Raw genomic sequence first — 25,233 nt, 5'->3', positions numbered from 1 at the left:
GGAGAGGTGGGGCGTTCTGGTCAGGCCACGGTGGACTCCCACACATTCCCTACAGGCCCTCTGCGCATTTTTGAAGACTTACCTCTACGAGATTCACCAAGTGCAAGAAAAATTCCTGGGCATCCTGCTGTCTGTTAGAGGAAAACTCCGGGTGGCTCTTGCTGACAAAGGCCTTAAACATGCGTGGAGAGATCCCGTTCTGTTGAGGCTGAGTAGAAGGAGAAAATCGACTTACAAAACGTTCGCACACATCAGCAGCCCTAAGTGCAGGCAGAGCAGGGTTTACCATAAACTCCATTTCTCACATGAGAACACAGCACCCCAAAAAAGGTAGATAAAGATGAAGGCCAACATTCATGGGATGTTTAGCATGGCCAGGCACTGCAGCCTCACGTGAGAACAGTCTGGGGCTCTTCCTGTGGACTCAAGCCCAAGGACAGCGGGTGATAAACACTCCACCTATAAAGATAGGCACAGGACCCATCTTTACAGGCCCCACTATGTGGAGGCCAAACCAGTATGTCACAGACCATTTCAGAGCAGACTAGACATGCATTAGGAAGGAAGGGCCCTCAACAAGAAAGTAAAAAAGAGAGGGCTCCACAGCAGCATCTCCCCTCTGCTCCCTGAAGGTACAGGAGAACCCCTAGCGAAGGTCAGGGTGTTTGCAAGGAAGGAAAATGGTGTCATATGGCCCTGGGAACCACCTAGAGCTGCCCAATGTCCTGACTACCCTGCACTGTTTGTGGATCAGCATGCAGGGCCCTCCTGGGAGCTGGCAGGGCTTGTCCCTCACCCAGAGAAGCAGGAGGAGGCCAGCTGCAGCTGCCAGGATGGCAACAAAGGAAGAGCAGGAGGCGGAGGCAAGGCTAGCGGGAGGAGAATGCTGAACTTCCCCAGGGGCTAAAAGGGTAGCGCAGAAGGCAGTCAGGCAGCCCCAGAAAAGACCGAGCACAAGCTAGTGGGTTGTCTGTCAGCAAAGGAGGCCCAGGACAGGATCTGGAGTAGATGTTTAAGGAGGTCAGAAGAACGGGGTATCAGGGAAAGGTCCTTGCAAGATCCCTAAGGAGGGGAGGGGAGATTTGGGGGAGTGGGGCATCTCAAAAGAACCCACTGTGTCCCCACAAAAAAAGGCCAGCCATGTCCCGAAACATGACAGCCAAGAGGCCTGGACAAACAGTACTAGCTAGGTGAAAAGACCCTGCCCACCTCCCTCATCCACGTGACCCTTGACTCAGAAGGGGACAGAGCGGGTAAAAAAGAGGTAAAGAAGTGGAGCAAGGACAAAAAGAAAAAATTAAATTAAAAAAATATATACAAAGCAGAAACACCAACCCTTGTGGATTGCTGTTTTCTAAGACTCCAGAGTTGGTAGAAGGGAGAAGCATTCCATTGGTTTTGATACAAACTGGGCTTTTCAGTAGTGGAAATCTAGGAAACTCGCCTACACTTCAGAAGGTGGGAAGATTCCCCGTGGCCTTTGGTGCTAGAGGCAGGCATCTGGCAGACCCGTTTCCCAGGGGTTGCCCCGAGTTTACCCACCAAACAGTGGTCACACCTGTCGAACTCATTAATACCACAATGACCCCAGAAAGCGGGTACTCTGCTTATCCCCACCTGGGGAAAAAGAGACTGGCAGAGAAGGGCTAAATGGTGGTCTTAATGACCAGACTGCCATGTACCTCACAGAGCAAAAACAGTGGACTCCAGGTTCAGCTCAGACTTCAGTTTCAGGCCATGTGAAGCAAAAACAAAGTGGGCCCAAGAGCACTTCCCAGAACTCAGTGAAACAAACCGCACCTTGGCAGTCCTCGCTGCAAATGCTTGCCCACGTTTGATAAAACCTCCACTTGCTTGGCTTCAAAGCCACATCCCCTCCTCTGACGTGCAGAGAACCTGCCATCCGGGCCATCACTGGCACCTAGCACAATTGAGACTTTCGGCCTGCTTCTGGCTCATCTCCATGGCCTCACTGTGGTGCTAGCAGGGGGAAGGCCGTGTCTCATGCCTCTCTGAATTCTCACAGATGCCCAGGTCAATGCTTACAGCCTGGAGTCCCTGACGGGTTTGCAGAGTTATTGTCAGATTCAACAGGCGATGAGAAAACTCCTTTATCTTCCTATAGCCAAAGGGCAGCTCTACACATCACATCTCTCCAACGCACCCATTCTAAGTAGTTGTTTTTATTTTAAATCCAGTGAATTTTCCCATCTTGCTGAGGGCTCACGGGCCTAGCGATTCAGTACTTACTGACCTTGTACTCTGTGCACAGCAATACCGGGAGTTCTGCGTCCTGGGAGTTTTTATGTGTATGTGAGAGAGAGACACACACACATCTGTAGTCAATGTTAAGGAACACTACAGAGGACCCGAAGCAGTACTAGTGGCCCTTAAAGAATTCCCCAAAGTGGTAGTATTCAGACATCTGAGGACTTGGAACCAGTATGTAAATGATCAGCTTACATGCTTACATGGCTTCAATGTGCTTCCAATGCCGGGCAAAGACCAATTTATTCCTGACTCAATTAATTTTACTACCTGTTTTACACACCCCCTGAAAACTATGGAAAAGTCCTACTTTCTTACTGGTAGCATCAGCTGATACAAGCATGCAAGATGATGCCTTATCTTGGCATAATGGCTAATACTTATACAAATTCATTCAACAGATACTTAATAAATACTAGAAAATGTCAGATGCTATTCCAGGTGCTTGGATAAAATAATTACTGGGTACCAGGCACAATTCTTAACATTGTATTTGCATATTTTGCTTATCTTTTTCAATCCCAAGAGGTGATGATGACTATTATCTCCACTTGACAGAAGGAGAAACAGAGGCACAGAAGTATTAAGCAACTGGTTCAGGGTTGCCTAGCTAGACAAGTCTCTCCATTCTCTTTTTCTAGTGTCCCAATGCTATTCCTGGTTCCTCTGTGCCTCGCTTTCATCACTGAGTCCATCCACCTAGCTGCCAAGAAGAGAAGACTGTATATCCTGGACTCTGGAAAAGTCTTCTTCAAACCCAGCATTACAGTCCAGTCCAGTAATTATTTCTCCACTCTTGGCAGCACAGAGGCACCACGTGGGATACACCTTTTCCCATTTGTGCACTTTCTGTTTAGGCACTAACACAAGCATGCATTCGCTGCCTGCCACTGCTGGCATTATGTCTAGCTGTGATTCAAGTGTGATGTGGCTCCCAACACAGACCACAGAAAGGAGTTGCTTTGGAAAATTCAACAAGTCAGTTAATTCAGGAGAGCTAGTTGCTCCTCTGTGCCACCAAGTGGTGGCACAACTGAGAGGAGAAGTTTCATTACAGACCATAGTGACAAACACCAGCCCTGTAGCCCAGTTTCATTCATTGCCCTCCTATACCTCTTCTCTGCTCATCTATTTCTTTGTTTCCCTCAACTGACCTTTCTTCATCCTTGTTCAATAGTCCAGTGATTGTTTGAGAACAGGTGATCTCATGGAATTTATTTGAAAAGCTTCCTACCTAGAGAGATGTACCTCCTTCTAGGTAGGAAGAGGTACAGACCAGCTTCTGGGGTTTGCAGCTGGGTTTGAGCGTTTGAGCTTAAACTCAGCGACTCCATGCTGCATGCCTTGAACATCCGCTGGCCCCATCTGCCTACACCCATGCCCCACACCCATCATATCTTGGACTTCAGAGGGAAGGTTCTACTTACCCCAAGGCTCAACTATGGCTATGTTCAATTCTCATCTCGATACCAGGAAGTCAGGCTCTAAAAAAAGTTGAGCCTGAATCTAATCAAGCCTCCAGACCTATCTACCAGCTTGTAAGAAATACAGGTTGAGCAATACCTCAAGGTATTGAGGGCAGATGATCCAGTTTCTTCAACAAATCAACAGTTTGCAAAAGGAAGAGGGAGGGAACTTTGGAAAAAGATATCTGTATTACCATTGCAGAAAAAGTCTTCGTATTAATATCAATCATGTAATAGATTAGGTATTAGATGATAGATTCAGGAAGGATTGTTAATCCTTTAACACTTTAAGTGATCTTTAACACTTTCAATGAAATTTATGGTAAATGAAAAAAAAAGGTATTATAGTTGTAAATGGATACTAAATACTTACAGCTGAAGAGGAGGATGTATGGATTTTATATTAAATTACTGAAGGAAAGGAAGAGAAGGGAAAGAAGAAGAGTAAAGGAGGAAGGGGAAAGTTTAGAAGATCGATGAAACCAGATTGGCAGAATGGCCTGTCCAGCAATTACTGAGCTAGTGAAGCTGCTGAGATTCATTATACTTTGGAAATTCATTATACTTTGCTCTCCACTTTTATGTATGTATGCAAATTAAAAGAATTTTTCTTTGAAAAAAAAAGGGGTTAGGCTCTGTATAAGATAGTTCCTTAAAAGCTAAAATAAAAACCAAAGAATCGAGCTAGAGAAGCATGTTTCCTACTTGACAGCACGTCAGTGACATCCTGAGTGTCCCCATGGAACCTAACACACAAGATGAACGAGAGAGGCCCAAACCGACCATGACTCATATCTGCCTTCTGAGAGGATGCACTCACTGGTGAGCTGGTTCTTAGGACACCTGAAGCAAAGGCTAGTTCTGAGTCACTTTATAACAGGGAGGCCCAAATAGTCTCCAAAATAGCAACCGCCTAGGGAACCTGTCATATTAATAGGATACTGTACTTACTTTCTCCATCAGCAATTGCAAAAACGATCAGCTAAAATTAGAGAGAAGACTACGGTGTTCAGAATCTCTCCCAAAAGCTTACACAGGACTTTCTGTTTAACACGGCGCACCAGGCAGACAGGCAGATGCTAGCCACTCATGCTCCCGTGAGCCTACTGCTTTAATTAATCAGCAAGCAGCAAGATTAAGATTTTTAGCACATTAGAGCAATGCTTGCACAGATATTTATAAGACAAAGGAACAAAAAGGAGATAAACACATCTCAGCCGGTCCCCCAAACATAGGTGGAAGAACTCTGTGGATTTAAGCTTTTAATCTTAATAAACCTTAAACCCTAGACCACTAGCTCCTACCCTACATCCAAACCCCAAAGCTCCCAAAGTACTATTCATATTTCCAAAGGTAAATTAGAAATGTTCTATTTGTCCAAACTAGGAAAACAGAGTCTAGTGAAAACAAAGTCTTATGTTTAGAGCTTAAGTTATATCACCTCAAAGTAGAACACTGGTCATCGCATGTTGATAAGAAGCTGAGACCAGCAGTTCTGTGTTAAGGATCACTTAGGTGGACACCCAAATAAACTGATGCTTAAGAAATACTGTTTATGAGAATACACAGTTATGTAAAATACGTTATCTTCAGAAGGAGAAAGAAGTTAGAGTATTTTACTTTAAAATGTTTGAAAGCACTGCTTTAATATGCATAAAGATGAAGAATATATATATATATATATATATGTATAATTTTTTTTAATATGGGTCTTATCATGTTGCCCAAGCTGACCTTGAACTCTTAGGCTCAAGCAATCTTCCCGCCTCAGGTGGAAAAATAAAGACTCCTTTTCTTTAATGATAAAGTATTTTCTACTGCAAATGCAATTTTATCTTAAAAGTCAATTCAATAGGACTGAGGGTGTAGCTCGGTGGTAGAGTGCCTGCTTGGTAGGCACAAGACCCTGGATTCAATCCACAGCACCAAAAAGAAAAAAAAAATCAATTCAACGAATTGGTCAGTGCCCACTACAAATACTGCACGTCTTTTTTATAGACAAAAATATTTATTATGCAAGCGTATATTAAGCACTAACTTTCACTTTATTTCATAGCAGACTAATTTAATATCAGGAAGTATATGTTCCAGAAATGACACAAGTTACGAGACCGGGGTGATAAACCCACCCTATTGAACTACCTGTTAACTTGCAAACTTAAAATGCCCCATTTTGTCATCCACCCACTACCAGCCTCACACAGAGACACAGCAAACCTAAAACAAATCCTGAAGCAACCGTCGGGGAAACAGGAGAAAGAAGTGGCCAAAAGCACAGCCCCGGGAGCCAGATCACTTGGTGAGACTCCCAGCTCTGCTGCTCGACAGCTAACTTCAGACAAGAGTCCTCTGCATCACTTCCAGCATCCGTGAACACAGAGAAAGAGCCCGGCCCTTTGCAAGCTCAATGTGATGCCAGTTGTCGGTACCATGGCTGCTGGTGGCCCTGCGAAAAGGCTTTTCTGCCAAAGGCTCAGACCTGTCTCTCATGCTCTCTCTTTCACCACACATTCCTCTCATAATCTAACCCTTCTTTGCTTCAGTGCATCTTCTTTCCTCTTATGGAGCATTTCAGGTTAATCTCTAAGTCACAAACACCAGAGGCCTGGGACAGGACCACCTGACCAACGGGCTCCTGACACCTGAGAAAAGGAAGAGTCTCACAAACTGATTCCTTCGAAACAAATTCCCAGTGAAAACTCTTGATGCCTCAGAAAATAATTCCATCCCCTGCAGAGGGGAGTAGAGATTTCTGCTATGGGTTATTTGTCTCTTCGAGTAACAGCTTAAAACAGACACCCACAGGACCACAGAGATCAACTCAATCTCTACTTCGAATGTTAGAGGAAGCTTAGTGGGGCGGGGACTGAAGACCCACTCGTGTCCTCCCTCGTGGGACAGGCCTGACCCTCCGTGCCGGGATGTGCCATGGGCTCTGATCACACTTGGATTCTTTTGTCAAGACCACACACGAGATCAAGGCGCCTCAACACTCGGAAGCACTTGATAAGTCATCTAGACCAAAGGTCACAAACGCAAATACCCACGGTACCAGCCAGGTCACAAGCCACAAAGGAACTGGAGCCAGCTGGGGACTGTGTGTTCCACGTGAAGGGAGGGCAGAGTGGGACTCCAGCTGCCATGTGGGACTGAGACTGCCAGAGGCTCTGGGCGGTTCAGAAAGCTGGGAAGGTGTGAGACAAAAAGACACACGTGTGGCCACACATGGCCCGAGTGCTGAGGTCCCACGCCTCAAGTCAGATGGTCTCCCGCCAGACTCAGACCGACCCCTGGAATCCACAGAACAACCGCACGATAGCCACTGACCCCTCTGCAGGAAGAAAGACCAGACCTCTAAGCTGTCATCATTTCTAGAATGAATGAATCATGTGCCTTGCTCTTATAAGAACCATTTTTTTTACCAGCATAAAAGGACATTATAATAGTAACCAAACCAAATTTTACAAATACCACTAAATTGATTTTTATTTTCACATTTTAGAATGTCAAATGAGAACCATCTCCTCCACTGCATCCCAGAAGAGGGTCTCACTCCCTCTGGTGGAAAAGAAACCCATCAACTGCAACCACATCAATATTTATAGCTGCTCAGTTCACAATAGCTAGATTGTGGAACCAACCTAGATGCCCTTCAATAAATGAATGGATAAAGAAACTGTGGTATATATACACAATGGAATATTACTCAGCCATAAAGGAGAATGAAATTATGACATTTTCAGGCAAATGGATGGAGCTGGAAAATACCATGCTAAGTGAGATAAGCCAACCCCCCAAAAACCAAAGGCCAAATGTTTTCTCTGATAAGTGATAATGATACATAAGGGGAATGGGTAAGGGAAGACTGGAGGAAGGCTGGATTGTGTAGAGGGAAATGAGGGAAGGAAAGGGAGCAGGGGCAAGGAAAGATAGTGGAATGAGACAGACATCATCACCCTACGTACATGTATGATTACACGAACGGAGTGACTCTACATCTTGTGCAACCAGAAAAATGAAAAGCTGTACCTCATTTATGTACAATGAATCAAAATGCAGTCTGCCATCATGTATAACCAAATAGAACAAATTTTAAAAAAGAAAAGAAAAAGAAACCTGTCATCTTGCAGTGCTGGGTAACAAGGCAATCTGAGAAGCAAAGCTCTTCCCACCCCGTGACCTCCTGGGCTTGCCATCCAGAATGTCTGTTTCCCTCTCACCCTCTTCACTTCCTTCTCCCCATCCCGAAACACTGCCACTCCGTGTTCCCCTCAGAGCCTTCCTTCCCTTGCTTGCCCCATATCCACAAGCAGCTAGCTTCAAATGAACAAGAGAGTGCTCACTCAATTCTTGCTTCCAGTCTACAGGCATTAGTTAAGGATGACCAACTTAAGATGGGAGCACAGAGGTCAAATGCTGAGACAGGGCACTCCAAAGGGACAGCAGGTGGTGAAGGGGCACGCATTTTACTCAGGTCACTCGCAGCAATAGGAGCCAAGGGTGCTGAAATCAACTGTCAGTCATGCACTGCACAATTCCAAGGGCACTATAGACAAAGATCAGGCTATAAAGCAGCAGCCCCTGGAGCTGTGCATCAGAGAAGCCCAGGGAGTGGCCCACTGTGCAGGCACATGGAGCTCAGGTCTGGTGTTGGGAGATCAAGTCCATCTTCCAATCATTCTGTCACTCAGTAGTGACTGGTCAATGGAGTTTCTCCTACTTGAGTGTACATTAAAAACCGTGCAACCACTTAACAGAAATGAGGCCACCCAGCCCTCCCTAGAAATTCTGAATCCTCAGGTCTGGGGAGAGGCTGAGGAACCTGTGTGATTTTGTTTAACAACTAGCCTTTTGAGAAACTCAAGCAAACAAAGCCAAAGATCAGGAGAACACTGTAAGGGCCAAGACTGTGCTACTTGGGGGGCAATGTTATATTGTTATAAGGTTTATTCCTTCTATCTCAGCTTTATGATGAACATCATTTCTGAAGATCATTAAGGATGGCACATACGTATGGTCTGTATGGAGAAACCCTGACACCAGCTATTGCTATCACATTTTTTCTTTTCCAGTACTAGAGAGTGAAGACAGGTAGGCAAGTACTCTACCACTAATCTATATCCCCAGTCCTTTTTTTCATTTTTATTTTTTATTTTGTGACATAGTCTCACTAAGTTGTCGCGGCTGGCCTTGAATTTGCAATCCTCTTGCCTCAGCCTCCAGAGTAGCTGGAATTATAGGAGTGCACCACTGTGCCTGGCTATTACAACTTTATTTTTTATTGGTGCATAATAATTATACAAAATAGTGAGTTTCATTGTGGCATATTCACACATGCATATAACATACTTTGATCAATTTTATTCCCCAGTCTCACCCCTTGCCCTCCCATCCTCCCTTCCCATGATCACCTTCCTCTAACCTACTGGTCTCCCCATTATTATGAGATCCCTTTCTTTCCTTTTATCCTCTCTGGTTTCCACGTATGAGAGAAAACATACAACCCTTGACTTTCTGAGTCTGGCTTATTTTGTTTAATGTGATGTTCTCCAGTTCCATCGTTTTCCTACAAAGGACATAATCTGGCTATCACAATTTGTAAGAACACATAGACAGGCACCACTCACTATGAAATGAGACTGCTATTCTGACAACTTCCTAATTTGCAGGCACCATTTGCCTAAGCATAAGAAACCCACCTTCTGAAATGTGGTATATATACACAACGGAATATTACTTGGCCTTAAAGAAGAATGAAATTATGGCATTTGCCAGTAAATGGATGGAGCTGGAGAATATCATGCTAAGCGAAATAAGCCAATCCCAAAAAACCGAAGACTGAATGTTTTCTCTGATATGCAGCTAATTCACAGTAAGGGGGTAGAGGCTAGGAAAGAATAGGGGTACTTTGAGTTAGGCAGAGGGGAGTGAAGGAAGGGAAGCGGGTGTGGGGGTAGGGATGATAGTAGACTGAACCAGACATTATTACCCTATGTGCATATATGATTACACAACTGGTGTTATTTTACATTATGTACAGCCAGAAGAATGAGAAGTTATACTCCATTTATGTATGATGTATCAACATGTATTCTATTGTCATGTATAACTAATTAGAACAAATTTTTAAAAAAAGAAACCCACCTTCTGGCTGGTAGAAGGTCCCCCTTCCCCACACACCCACGAGGCACACCCAGGACACGTACCTTGTGCTCCTCCTTCATCACCTGCTCAATGAGCTCCGATTTCACTGGAGGCTTTGAATACTGGCCCGAGAGAAGTCCATGTCCTAACTTAGTCCTGACCAGGAAGAGACACAAAAGCAAAGAGGTCACTGTTTTCTTCCCAGAGAGATATTTAAATTACCTCTGAATTCTGACAAATACAGCTACTTTGAGGTGGAGCATTTTCTCTTGATTGCTCACAAATAACTTCTTTATTTGTCTTGCTTGCTTCTGATTACATTTTTATATTTTCCTCAGTACTTTATATACTTTATTCGTTTCTTCTCATAAAGGTAACACATGATTTTAGAGCACTTAAAATATACAAGAATTAAAGAAGAAAAAAGAATTGTCTTTCATTCTGCAAACCAGCAATAAGCACTATGAACACTGGATGGGATACTTTTTCAAAAAGAACATAATCTGGCACTTACATCTGTGTGTTGAAATCTTGTGTTGGATCTAAGGGTGAGTAGTCAAATATTCTTGGAAGGTTTCCTACATACCTAGGAAATGACAAACAATAATCAAAACATAGGAATTAAGAACAGAACTGATACAAGCCCTCATTCTCTCAAAGACCTTCCTGCCTTCCTGTTAAAATCAAACCATCAGTGATAGAGTAGCTGCCTGGCCTGCATGAGGCCTTGGGTTTGAGCCCCAGCACCATAAAGAGAGAAAGAGAGAGAGAGAGAGAGAGAGAGAGAGAGATAACAATAAAGGCTAACATAAAGATTTTTTAAAAAATCAAACCACCTGAAAACAGTTTTCCCTGAGATCTCTCAACTGCCAAACTCAAGAACCTTCCTGAGGGGCTGGAGAGATAGCTCAGTCGGTAGAGTGCTTGCCTTGTCAGCACAAGGCCCTGGGTTCGATCCCCAGCACCCCCCAAAAAAAAAAAAAAAACCTTCCTGAAACACTGATGTTGCTATCAGTGGGCCTCAATCCTGGTTACAAATCAACATCATGTACAGAGTTTTTGTTTTTTGTTGTCTTTTTCTTTTTAATTATCAAGTCAGCTAGGCACGGTGTTGCACACCTGAAATCCCAGCAATTTAAGAGGCTAAGGCAGGAGGATTGCAAGTTCAAAGCCAGCCTCAGCAACTTAGCGAGGCCTTAAGCACCTCAGTGAGACCCTGTCACTAAATAAAATATTAAAAAGGGCTGGGGATGCAGTTCAGTGGTTAAGTGCCCTTGAATTCAATCCCTGGTACCTAAAAAATAAAAATAAAAATAAAAAGAGGTAGGGATTTATCCCCAGTACAAAAAAGGTAAAAATTTAAAAATTTCCAAAGTCAAAGTCATCCCTACATGTTCTGATTTCTTCGCTGGAGATTGAGGCTTGGGATTTACAGTTCCTTTAAAAGTTCCCCACATGAGGGACTCGGGTGTGGCTCAGGGATAGAGTGCTTGCCTAGCACATGTGAGGCACTGGGTTTGATCCTCGGCATCACATAAAATACAGGCATTGTGTCCATCTACAACTAAAAAAATTTGTTTAATTAAAAAAATAGTTCCCTACATGATTCCAACTGTCTCCATCCTAAGTTAGAGACCACTCTCCCCTTTGACCAAAACTTTAGCCATGCTCCTCTGAGTCCTCTGCCTGGCTGGATCAACCTAGAGCTTCCCTGACTGTCCCTGTGGAACCTATTTTGAGTGAGACTCCTGCTAAGTCCATTTAGTGAAAATCCCCACTTTAGTACCTGACCACCCTGAGCCATCTCCAGCAATAATCCTATCAAGACAGCTTGGCCAGAAGTCCCTTACCCTTGAGGATCCCCCTTAGTAATGCTCCATCCACTGATCCTCCCCTGCCCCCGCTTGGTTACAAATCCCTACTTGCCCTCCCTGGAGTGGAGTGGACATTGAGTCCGACTGCTGACTGACTGAAGGACCTGCGGCAGTGGTCCCTTTGCCTATCACCACAGCCTCTCTTGAATTAAGTCTGCTTACCATCTTAACCAGCATTCATGTCTTTTTTCTTTAACATTAGGAATTGTTCCAATAATCTCAAAATGAATAAATAAATGCAGTGACTACTGTTTCTCAAGGGCTTCCTATATTAGCTACTTGAGTCCTCATTACAACCATCTGAGGAAGGGACTGTTATTACCATTATCCCATTTGAGAGATGAGAAACTGGGATACAAATCTATTAGGCAGCTTCCAAGTCACTCAGAGAGTAAGTGCCTGAGCCCAGAGTGGCCCCCAGCAGCCTGGCTCCAAGGCTCTGCAGCCCTCTGCTGGCCGTGCCTGACCTGCCCACTCAGCCTTGGGCAGCCCACAGCCCTTCGCGACTGCTGCATCCTGACAGAGCATGCTCAGTCCATTTCCTATTTCACACCCGCCACTGTGCACTGTTCTTTCCCCCTCCAGGGCCTGACCACCCAAGCCTGAAAGATCTAGGAAGAAGAGTCCAGAAACAGATCCCTTCCTGTGGCCCTTCACGCACCCTATTCTGTCCACTTCTCCAACTCCATCTGCCACCACTCTCCCCCTGCCCACGATGCCCTGGCCATTTGCCCCCCAACACACTGCTGTCCCAGGGCACTCCAGGTTCACTCGTACTCCATGGCCAGGCCATCTGCTGTCTCTTTCTTGGGTCACTCTTTTCACAGATGCTGCTTGGCAGCCCCTTCTCAGGTCTGCCAAAAGTCACCTCCCCAGACTCGGCCAAAAGAGAAGCCACCCTTCCTAACTCCCTCTCACGTGCCCCAGTGGACTTTCTTCTTAGTTTCTTAGCATGCTTCACTATTTGCAGTTATACAATTTATTTACTTTTTTATTATCTGTCTACCTGAAGATTACATAATGGAAGGCAATCTCTTTGAAGGCAGACTATACCTATCTAAATCACTGCAGCTCCAGCACTAGAATAGCATCTGAATGTAAACGGCTTCCAAACGTATTTGTTGAACAAAGACACTCATGTCATGTAACCACATAATCAATTTCTATAACTAGCTACCAAGAACCAAAGAGAAAAGGCATTGCTATGGTTTAGATATGTGTCCCCCCAAAGGTCATGCGTTGAAGGCTTGGTCCTCAACCCATAGCACATAGCTTTGTTGAGAGACAGTGGAACCTTTAAAAGTCAGGGCCTAGTGGGAGAAATTTAGGTCCCTGGGGTGTGCCCTTAAAGGGGATTGTGGGACCCTGTCTCACCCCTTTCTCTCTCTCTGTGTCTCCCACCTACAAGGTAACTGGGCCTCCTCCACATGCCTTCACTATGATGTACTGTGCCATTACAGGCCCAAAGCAATGGGGCCAATTGGTCATGGACTAAACCTCCAAAACTGTGAACCAAAATAAACCTTTCCTCTTTTTCAGTTGGTTATCTCAGGTATTGTGCACAGTGACAGAAAGTAGACTAACAGGCATTATTGCAACAAAACCCTGACAAGAAAGCCATAACATACTAGTAGTTAGCAATGACCTCTAACTGGATCCCTCAACTACTAGAAACTTCAAGACACCTCCTGTCCACAAACTCAGATTTTGTTTCACAGATTATGTATCGACCTCAAAGTCAGTTTCTCTAGATCAGTCCTATCCTTGTCCCAGCTCTTGAATGTGTCCCTAGGGCAACAATTTTGTCTAGAAGTTTTCAAAGGACAGAGAGCCAAACAACAGATAAATCAAACCTCTGAGCTAAACCATGTAGATACTGAGGCCATGGTAATGAATTCTGTATAATATACAACATGACCAACTCTTTAGTTTGCCTATGATCCAGTTTTTATCACATCTCAAAACCTGATAAGACAAAAACTCATCAGGAAGATGAACAGGTTTATGCTTAAGACAAGACTGGTAGAGAAGCATAGCATTACAGGGGGTAAATCTTTACTGTCAAAAAGTCCGTTTTGCCAGCAATCTATATTCCTTTTCTAATTGACAAGACATATCCATTACAACAAAAATAAATTAAAATGCAGAAGTAATGCTAGGTAATGTTTAAGATACAAAGTACACTTGCAGTTCATAATCTAAGGATCCTCAAAGAAAATAGGTAGCTTTGCCAACTGACAATCTGGCCAACTTATTCAAGTTGCACACTGGTTTATCTAGATGTGGTCCTCGGTGAGAATAATATTAAAATGTAAACCAGTGGCAGACAAGGTATCAAGAAATCGGGCTGACATTTCTGAATTACACTGTGGTGTTCATAAGTCATCTAATCTTTCTATGAGTCACTCTTTCCACTTACAAAATGGAGACACTGCCCTAGACCCAGCTAAGCTGAACTGACCTGCTGAGGAAAAAGAGGTTTGAAGAGCACGTAGTCCAATCCAGGGGCATTTGGGCAAACAATGAAAACAATAAGGAGGAGTTGCTCATGTTCTAACATAAATGGTAAATAATTAGAAAATAGCACACAAAGTATTGGATAATATGAAATAAGTTTCCAAAACTCTTGGAACAAGAGTACAGAGAGATTCGAATCTTAAATCAGAAAGAAAAAAGACAGGAGATAATTTTTTTCATTTTAAAAAAATCAGAAAGTTAATTCTTTGTCAAGTGGCATGTCAGAAATTTTGTTGTTGTTAATTGTAGATTTTAAAGCACTAAAAATGCTGATGGGTTTTGTAAGAAAAAAACACAAGTTTCTTCGACTGTAGTTCAAAAGAAATAATGATGACAAAACATCAACCAAAAGGACATTCCTTCGACTTTTCCAAAAAAGATCCTGGAGCATGAGTCACATAGGATGGAGTTACATTATTCCCCAGTCCCATGAATAATAATACAAATGTGAGACCATGGGTAAGAATTTAAAAAAAAAAAATTTATATAGGATGTCCGCCTCTGGAAAGAGTTTCCCATCTGGTGGCTTCAAACTTGCTCTTCCCTTTGCCCCAAATCCTCTAACCCCTCCTCCACTCCTCCCGCACATCTGTCAGGGGTGAGTTCCCTCTTCAAAGCTCTCTGACACCTCCATCCCTTCCCCTTCATGTAATGTGCCACATTTGTAACCATGCAGTTGTTTTTATGATTATTTAAGCAGTGTCTGTTTTTTGTGCCTTCCCTGGAGCCAGGAACCATGTCCTTTCATTTACCATCGACCCACCCACACACCCAGCACTCTGCTGAGCAGAACAGAACTCACTCCATTGGCTGGAAGAAAACACGAAAAATCAATGTGGAAAATTGACCATGTATTTTTCAAAGCCAGCAAATGGCAAGAAGTCTTCAAATACCAATGAAAGAACAGTTATCTGAAATACTTTTGATTAACCCTCATTAGAGCCATTAGGATTTCAACTCCAGGTGCCCCATGCTATTCCTAGCCTGCCCTCTGCCTGTCAATCTGCCCTAACACACGTGTCCTCTTCCATACTTGAACTAAGGTGGAAACCTACCCACTCTGGAATACACTAGATGTAATTTTCTAAACTTAGGCAGTAGCCCTAAGTGCACCACTGAGTGCACCAGGTGTAGCTCCTGGGCTCTGCAGCTTCCTGTTCTAAGTACAGCCCAAGAAAGAAAATGGCCACAGCCATAGCTACTGAGCCACCAGGTGTGGGGTAAGGAAGGTAGCCTTGTACATGCACAGTTAGGAAGCACCCAAAATCAGTGCCTCCCAAAGTGTCCATGGAAAGGGGCCAGGTTTTTCCAACTCAGACAATACCTCTAAGAAGTACCACAAAAATGAATAATCAGGAAAATGAAATGCCACTTATAAGACATGACAATATAAAATTAACTATGAAAATTTCTAAGTGATAACTCTCAGTCTCCATACTTAACTCAGACCCACATCCCACCATCCACAGAATAGCACCAGTCTCTGAACCACACTTTCGAGTAGCAAAAAATGAAAATCCTAAGTCATTAAGGAACTCTCTTGCCCCAGAGGAGAAAGACTGAACAAACAAACCGCTGGCTGTCTCAGCACATCCATAGGAGGAATTCAGCAGCTTTGCCAGGAAGGTTAATGATTAATATATTCTTGACACACAGGGTGATGGTCTAATATCAGATGACATAATTAATATAACAAAACTTGTAGGGGTTTTTCAGTTTCCAAAGTTCCCCTTATCCTGTCTGATCCCATAACATTTGGTAAGAACATCTGTTCTCACTCAGCCTCAGGATGGGAGGTCATGCCACAGACGAGGTGGCAGATGGTCCAAGGTGATGGAGATGGGCTTCCCAGGGCCCCTCTGCTTGGGAGGCACTTACGCTCTCTGGAATTCCGGGATGCTGAAGACGGCCTGCATGACTGAACTGAGGTAGCAGCTGTTCCCCAGGTTCTTCAGACCCGTGTACCCGGGGCCATACATGGGCTTCAGTTTCGTCCCCGACTCCTGGATCACTTCCCATTCGCTGACCCTGGGCTTGATGTCATTGTCCCGAAGCCCATTCTCTGTCTGGGGTCAAGTCATGAAAGAAGGATAATTTTAAATGCGATTCCCATTCAAAGATCATGTCCCATAAGTTATTTCTAACGTATTGGATATTTCCTGCCATTTTTCCCACTAAAAAAAAAATCTAGTTAGAGGACACTGAGAGGTGGTGACCACTGCACAATGGTGGGGCTGTAGTTAATGCCGCAGAACCGTATGCTTAAAAACGCCTAAGGTGGCAGATTGATGTTACACGTATTTTATCCCAAAAAAATAATGAAGAAGATTTTTTAAAGAGAAAGATTGAACAGGCAAAGAGATAGGAGGAGGATGAAAGATAGGAATCAAAGAGAAGCAGGAAGGAGCAACAAAAAACAGCAGTGAAGAGGTGAGGCAGTGGAGAGGGTGTGAAGTAAGACCTGGGGCCTGGGAGCGCCCTGCTGGAGGAGGGAGGTGTAAAGAAGGACAGAGGAAAGCAAGGGAAAAGGCAGGTGCCCAAGAAAGTGGAGACAGAGTGCGATCAGGAAGAGAGGGAGATGGCCTGGGAGGAAAGGGCTTAAACAAAGCGTGCACACGAAATAGGCTCTCCAAAAAAACTACAGTCGTGACGACAACTCGAGAACATGTTAATAAATGAAGCAAAGCTTTTCATCAACAATAATATGCTGGCTTATTCTTTCCACCACCCCAGGAGTTCTGCTTCCTTTCCTGAAATTAATTAAAAATGATGTTGGTCACAGATAATTTTAAAGGTCATCTCCCTGTACTTTCTCCCTTCAGTGAACAAAGTGTGATTCATGCAACTGTCCATCAAAGAAGACAGAAACTGCGCAAGATGGTGCTTGATCAGATGCCATTTCTATTGCAACATAAAAACATCTAAGCTGGTAACCAAAAGAAAATGCAAATTAATTAAATTCAGGAAGTAAATGTAACAATTAAAATATAAAATTTATAAAATAAAGATCTATGTTAGAGGAATGACATATTAAATAAACTAAACAGCTCCCTCTCCCACCCCATACCCCCACTTCCTCCCGCAAGGTGGGATTAGACCAAAGTAGACCTTCTCACCCCATGCATGTGAAGCATATCAATTCCAAAATGCGCTAAGTGCTTGGCCAAATGAGGATCCAAAACAGGTTCCTCTTCTTGAAAAGAATAAACATCTAGAGGTGAAGAGAAAATAAGCAGAGATCTTTAATCAAGTCATTCAATATTCAATATACACTCATTGAGTTTCTAGTGTGCACCACGCTTGGGGTGTAGCAATAAACCAAACAAAAACCTCACAACACTCAACCAGGAAAAAGATGATAAACAATAAACATAATAAGCGCATATGTCTTGTAAATACACACGCATCAATTCTTTTGACATTTTAAAAACATTTTAAAGTTTCTGAAATAAAAGAAACAAAAAGAAAACAGGATCTAAAGTTAAAATTATTTAGAAGTAGACGAATATAAATGCCCAACATTGAACTTGTCTAATCAAAGATACAGTGGCATGATGCTAAGGTCAGAAGAGGGCAGGGTGAAGGAGGAGGGGGTGACCTGTGTCTGCCATGGGGGAGAATCCACGGGGACAGAGAGCACACAGGTGCTGAGCTGCAGCTAACTGGTTGATTGGACCAAACAAAATTCTGCCCATGGAATCCTCTATATCCTCATCCCTCCCAGCTGTCCCTTCCCAGCGCCCCTTCTTTCCTACTTCAGCGTTAATGCCACATGGGACCTGTTAGAGATCTGTGCTTCCCCAGCCTGCCCCCGCACAGCACACCCGGGCACCAGGGGTGTGTCTGGCACACCAGGTAACTCGGGAGGCTCCAGAGACCCCGGGTCCTGCACCAAGGCACATTCATGTTCGGAAGCTCTGCGCCGGGGTGAGCAGCTTCTCTCCTCATGAAACAACATCCCACCCAACAACATAAAGCTTTAGACTGGACTGGCCTCTCCGGTGTGGTGCAAGGACCAAGCTACAGCATCACCTGGGAGCTCCAGGGAAATGCAGTCTCGGGTCCCGCCCAAATCCACCAAATCAGAATTGCATTTTACCAAGACTCCCAGGAGCACAGTAAAGTTTTAGGAGCAATGTTTACGGTTTTCAAAGCTATAGGATCCCCTGTAGTATCTGTCCTCACACAGTAATGCAATAGGGCAGATATCGGGCCCATCCTACAGAGGAAAAGAGGCTCCTAAAGATGAAATGATTTTCCCCCAAATCCCACAGGTGGCCCAGAAACCAACTATCAGATTCATGGCCAATTCTCTTCCCAGCACATCAGAATACTCCTTGAGACATCTCAGGATACCCATGGTGAAGCACCATCCCTGACCCATTCACAAGAAGGAAGACACAAAAAAACACAATTCCCTCACCCCCAAATGTGAAAAACAAAATCTACTACAAGGACAACAGATATAAAATTATCACCTTTGAGGAGAGTGAGAACAAAGATAGACTGCCCAAGGAGTTTCCTATTCCTCGGAACAACACAAGGAAGGAAAAAAAAAGTGTGTGTGTGTGTGTGTGTGTGTGTGTGTGTGTGTGTAGACACAGAGAATAAGGTATGGATGCTACAGGTGACCCCTGACCTATGTGACATACGTGGAGACTCCCTGCCCCAAAGGCAGTCAGTCTTTCTGTTGTTAACAGATTAAACATTATACAGCTTTCTTTTCTACTCCTCTTCTCCTAGGGGCCCATTTTAACTTGCAGATAGCAGCCCTCATTTTCATTTTTATTATGTTGGTCAGTGTTCTCAGAAAACAAAACTGAAAGACAAAATCCCCAGTCCAATTGAGAAAAAAAAATCCAAAAAAGATTGAATAATAAAAAACAAACAAAAATGTTGGAACTCACAACTTGAAACACACATCAACACTATTTTTAAACTATGACAAATAACAGAAAAATGCCACTCAAATGCAGGGACTCACTGGGCTCCATTTTTCTCTAGCTTTAGTTATTATTAACTAGTGAAACAGTTTTGAAGACTTAAGACTCTAGGTCTCTAATCATCAAAGATCTATTAGAAAATATTAAATTGCTAAATTGACATCATTAGCATTGGTCTAGGATTTTGAAATAAATGAAAATCACACAGCCTTCTGTGGTTCTTAGCCCATCAGGCTCTTGCAACTAAGAAAATCACATTTCCTAACTCCCATCACTAAACGCCCAGAGATACAATAGGACTTGATCAGATACTATTGTTATTTCTTACCTCAATGAAAAAAAGTTTAATGAGTACCACATAAGAAATCTAAAAATGAACTATGATCCTTAAGTCTGGCAGTCTTTAAGAATTTAAAAATGTTATAGAGTCATAGATAAAAAAAATTTTAAATAGACTCAGTGCCTGAAAACACTGCCTTACGTGCTTTTCATTTGGAAACTTATTTTATTCCAGCTTCAGCTTAACAGTCAGGTCTTAGCTCAGAACTGTCACAGCAAATAAGCCTTGCCTGATAAGTATTACCCTCCACACCCCCGACTGGACCCAAAACTTAGAACCAAGAATCACAGTTGTGAAGTCCATGGTGGGTCCTGCCAGGAATGGCCCAAGTGGTATTTGGTGAGTAACTGGGATCATTTTAGAAGCAAACCAGTTATTGTTTCATTTTGACTTAAATGACAAACTAAACCACAAAGAGCACAAAGTAGCAAGCACAGAAAAGAAAAGAAAATTTTTAGCACAGGAATACCCCATTCATGTAAGAAACATGTTAGAAAAAAAACTACATGCAGTAAATTAAAAAACTAATATAGGTCTGGCCGAGGTAGAGCTGCCTGTAATCCCATCTACTTGTGAGGCTAAGGCAGGAGGAACTGCAAGTTCCAGACCAGCCTGGGCAACTTAGGGAAACCCTGTCTCAAAATAAAATTAAAAAGGAGGCTGGGGATGTAGCTCAGTGGTAGAGCACTTGCCTAGCATGCCTAAGACCCTGGGTTCAATTCCCTGCATCACAAAAACAACAAAAGAGGGAAGAGTTAGGAAAAGAGATGGTAACCCAGAAGAGACCGGAGCCATTACTGACACTGTGAGAAACAGTATCAAATAGTAATAATTCAATGGAAAGATTTCTTTTACTTTTTTTTTCTTCAATTTTTCCCAAATTTATAATAATATTCTGACTGAAAACAAAGTTTTATAAGTCAGTATTCCCAAAGAGCAAAATGATTCTTTTGGATGGTGTGCTATTAGGATTAAAGCACCACAGTCAGCCATATTGGGTCAAATCAATTAACTCACTCATTCTTTCACATAGTCGTCCTATTCAATAAATATTTACAGTTATGGTTTGGATGTGAGGTGTCCCCCAAAAGCTCACGTGTGAGACAATGTAAGAAGGTTCAGATTAAAAATGATTGGGTTGTGAGAGTCTTAACCCAATCAGAGAATTAATCCCCTGACAGGGATTAACTGAGTGATAACTGAAGTGGTAGGGTGTTGCTGGAGGAGGTGGAATTTAGGGTGTGTCTTTGTATATATTTGTATCTGGAAAGTGGAGTCTCTCTCTCTGCTTCCTGATGATGTGAGCCGCTTCCCTCAGCCACGCTCTCCCATCATGATGTTCTGCCTCACCTCGAGCCCTAAGGAATGGAGCCTGCTGTCTATGGATTGAGACATCTGAAACCATGAGCTCTCCAATAAACTCTTCCTCCTCTATAATTGTGCTGGTCAGGTCATTTAGTCAACGCAGTGAAAAAGCTGACTAAAACATTTACTGAACACAAAATAATACAGATACTGAAGATATAATGTTAAATGAGATCAGCAGAGTCCCTACCTTCTTAAGGTTAAAGTTTAATATTTCAAATAGTCTTAGACAGCTGGTCCGGCATGAACAACCTCAACAAATGTCTTCCTGACTAAGGCTCACTCGTGTGTATTCAAGGCTCTTCTCCTAAGCCCCAGAAAATGGTGGAAAGGTAAAGACATGCCTCAATGGATTCTTAAGTTTAGAAAGGAAACCAGGGAAGCTGCCTTTGCTGCCCTGCTCACGAAATGGAAAGAAAACCCAATCTCTTGGTCAAACAGTGTAGAAAGTCAGAGAAGAGAGGCCAAGAGAAGGTTCTCTTCAGAGGAAGGGTTGACCCTCTCTACCAGAACCACCTCTCTCCATCATGAGTTTATATCTACATGCCAACAGGCCATCTGCCACTACAAGGAAATGAAGAGAAAGGAGAGAATGCTCCAGCAATTACACTAGAAAAATAAACACGAAATGAATGAGGTCAAAGGCATATACAATTACTTTAAAGAATGAGTTTAACTCTCAAGTCAGACAAAACCTAGACTGTAGTCAAGAAAAAAAAAAAAATAGGGCTGGGGAGATAGCTCAGCTGGTAGAGTGCTTGCTTTGCAAGCACAAGGCCCTGAGTTCGATCCCCAGTATCACAAAAAAAAAAAAAAAGAAAGAAAAAAAATTAAAATAAAAATAATTTTTAAAAAGCTGATAAGAGTAAGATGACATGGGAAAAAAACTTTTTTAAGAAAGACAAAAAGTGAAGCAGAAAAATATGTTGTTGGCATGTCTTCCACTGTTTACTCCGCAAATATTTACTGAACACTTACTATGTGCAAGGGGCTATGCTAGATGCATAACAAACGTGGCAGTCAGTCTCCATGATCCCAGCTGGCCACCATCAAACAAACGATGATAGAATCCTATGGAAAGTGCTCCCGTGGAGCATCACCAGGTGAGACAGGCACACAGGAGAGGCATAAGCCAGGTCAAAACCAAAATGACAAAATGTCATGACTTGATTCCAATCCTCAGGCTCAAGGGAACTTATGAGACTCAAGGGAACTTGTGCCCCGGTCAGAGGTGAATATCATGAACAAAGAAGAAAGACCAACTTGAGATGCTTCAGCACTGGAGCAGCCAGCAGAACGGGCCATCTCACAGCTGCCTCGGGCATCTCTGGACCACTCTCTTGCAGTCACAGAAGCACCTTCTTGGGTCAATAACTAATTTCCATAATGGAATAAAAACACCCTCTCCAACCTTCTTCTCACCTTACTCCCATCCCATCAAGAAACTCCTCTTTGCTTGGCCAAAACAATGTCTCTTCCCACACAGGAAAGCCTTTGTTTGTTTGTGTGGTATCTTGTTTTGTTTGTTATTGTCCCCATGGGGACCCAGAGTGGAATTGGATATGGGGCCTATTTTCATGACATGTGCCAACCACCCTGGCCTAGTCTGGGGGAACCAGGGGTTCTTGGGAGAACTAAAATCTACACAGATACCTCAAGGATGAGAAGGAATTTCTCACTGAATAGGTATATCCTTATGGGGGAAAGGAAATCAGGACGATCAGATCAAAGACTCATTAAATATTTGAATCCAATTTCTTTTTGAATTCCATGTCCACAAGGCAATCTTCTAAATATAAATTATCTTCTCACGGGGAGGGAATGTACTGGTCAAACTGACATAAACATCCCACATACTGGCAGTTGTGCTTCACATTATGACCTAAAAACAAATACCCTGACTTTAAGACTTTGTCTCTTGTGAGTTGCATTAGTGCCTGAGGGCCCAACAAGTGTAGAAGATGGATAGCTTGGTAGAGGTAGCCTCACCAGGATGTGGTCCCAGTCCCCAGACTGGGAACCACCCTCCCGCACCTCAGGGTCCACAGGCTTATGGCTGAACACTTCAGGACACTTTATATACACTCTTACTGATTCATTTGGCTTTTAAATAAACAAAGTTATTTAAGTTATAGCAAACAGATTGAAACATTTTGAAGGAAACAAAACAGAAACAATGCTACCCATGAAACAATAATTAGACTGAAAACAGTCATTCTATTAAAACTAAAACTACACAGCAGAAATCAAAGCCTGATCTTTTTTTCAAAAGTTAACATTATTTCAGTTATATGAATTCAAGAACCATCACCACAGGGCACGTGGTCCACACTGCTGCCCAGTGTTTTTACACATTCCATGAATGAACACAGATTTTATCTTCAAATACTCTCAATTATATGATAAGACAAACTAAAGTTCTCTTTCTTTAACAGCAATAACAAACCCACTTAACAACTATGGCACATACTAGGTTAATATTCTTTTTTAAAATATTTTTTAGACATAGATGAACACAATACTTTTATTTATTTATTTTCGTGTGGTGCTGAGGATCGACCCCAGTGCCTCACACCTGGTAGGCGAGCACTCTACCACTGAGCCACAACCCCAGCCCAGTTAATATTCTTAACAGCTAAAGAGTTCATTAAAAAAAAGTGAAGAAAAACACCAACATGTATACCTACTAGAAAATCAGCCTAAGACATCTATAAAAACACCTGTCCAAAAACAATGAGTTAAAACAATTCCATGGAATTTGGGAGCAAGAAAAGTTTTCCAAAATGTGAAAACAAAAGAATTCTGACATGACCTAACAGCCAGTGCTCAGTTATAAAACAAATGATAAATTAAACCCATTCAATGGAAAAGCAGTGGTTGGTGAGAAGTGTTCCAGACCAAGTGAAAGATCTTGACCAATTAACTCTGAGGCAAGATAATTCGGTCACAGAAAGACAACCAAGAAGAACAGAAAAAAAGAGAAAAGACAAATATCTTTATATTTTTCCTAAAAACATGGTATTAGCATAAAACACAGAGGTAACAGATTCAAGAAAGCTGGGACGGTGAAGAAGGTTGGGCTGGGTGCTGGTATAGACCTGTGTTTCCAAGGCTAATGAGATGATAGGTTCTTTTTTCTTACTGTGCATTACAATTATACATAATAGTGGGATTCTCTATGCCATATTCATACTTCATACATGTACATAAGCTCCATCTCATTCTCCAGTCCCCTCCCTTCTTATAGCCTCTGCTCAATATCTAAGTTTCTCATTCTGGACCTTAAATTATTTCCCTTTTCCATCATAAAACGGTAAGAGGAATTAACTGTACAAGCATGGTCAAAAACTAACACTTTAGGGCAGGCTGCATGAGAGCAAAAAGAAAGAACTGATTCTGAAGCTGACAGTCCGAGTAGGAAACCATCCTAATCCTTCAAAGAACGTGAGCACCATCATTGCCGGGTGATTTCGGAGACTCAACAAAGAGAATGTGTTAAAACTCATCTTCTCCTTAATTAACCCATTTTTCCTAAAATGGTACTAATCCCCATAATGAATTCTAGGACTTTCCCTTACTGTTCTAATAGTGGGTTCAATTATGCACGTTCACTTCAAAATCATCATTTCTGCTTCTGTCCTCTTAGCTGAGAGATAAACAGAAGGATATAACAATAGCAGCTAACTTTTATTAAACTTTACTATGTGCACTGGGTTAAGTGCCTTATGCTCATCAATAAACATGAGAGAGGTGCCATCGCTATTCTCCAGACAAGGAATCAGAAGGATTAGAAAACTTGTTCAAGACTTCACAGCAAATAAGAGGCAGAATCAGGATTCAAACTTGAGCTGTCTGAGTTCAAAGCCTACACCCGCCAACCATGGGGATTGAGGAATGGGTTAAATCTAAGAAGTCCCTACATGTTCCCAGATTTGGAAAAGGTACACTCACCTGCCCCATCGGGAGTGATGGTTCCCAGCTTCACAGCCAGAGGGTAGCCCATGTCTCTATAATGCTCCAGCGCATGCCCATTACCCCCAGAGCTGTCGAAGAACCACTTCCCACACAGGACAGAGCCGTCGGTCAGATTCAACCAGAGGTTCTCCCGCAGGTCACACCTGGCACACTTCCAACCACTGGAAAGTAGTCGTGTAGAGCAGTCAGAACAGCCGAAGCACAACAGAAACACTGACATCTAAGAAAACAACGTCTCGAGCTGGCAGGTCAGAGGAAATGCTCCAAGGAATAACAAAGACTGATGCTTCCCCACCTTCTCCCCTCAAAACATTATCTTTACCCCTCCCAGAGCAGCAGCA

General features: G+C 42.9%; 1 protein-coding gene across 3 annotated transcripts in view; it reads right to left on the bottom strand.

Annotated features, from left to right (window-relative positions):
- Positions 1-25,233, bottom strand: part of Usp13 (ubiquitin specific peptidase 13) — a 104,811-nt gene that overhangs the window by 35,184 nt on the left and 44,394 nt on the right. For 2 of the 3 annotated variants that reach the window (XM_047564019.1, XM_047564021.1), the window contains exons 6-12: positions 24,869-25,053; positions 17,386-17,480; positions 16,148-16,335; positions 10,393-10,464; positions 9,941-10,034; positions 2,255-2,293; positions 83-208 (exon numbers count right to left, since the gene is read on the bottom strand). In XM_047564019.1, the coding sequence (XP_047419975.1) occupies positions 83-208; positions 2,255-2,293; positions 9,941-10,034; positions 10,393-10,464; positions 16,148-16,335; positions 17,386-17,480; positions 24,869-25,053 (799 nt within the window). The remainder of the gene's footprint in view (positions 1-82; positions 209-2,254; positions 2,294-9,940; positions 10,035-10,392; positions 10,465-16,147; positions 16,336-17,385; positions 17,481-24,868; positions 25,054-25,233) is intronic. The other variant, XM_047564020.1, reaches the window with a different exon arrangement.

Source organism: Sciurus carolinensis, chromosome 9 (genome assembly GCF_902686445.1).
Source record: "Sciurus carolinensis chromosome 9, mSciCar1.2, whole genome shotgun sequence".
Taxonomy (NCBI): Eukaryota; Metazoa; Chordata; class Mammalia; order Rodentia; family Sciuridae; genus Sciurus; species Sciurus carolinensis.
This window is presented reverse-complemented; position numbering and strand designations above follow the sequence as displayed.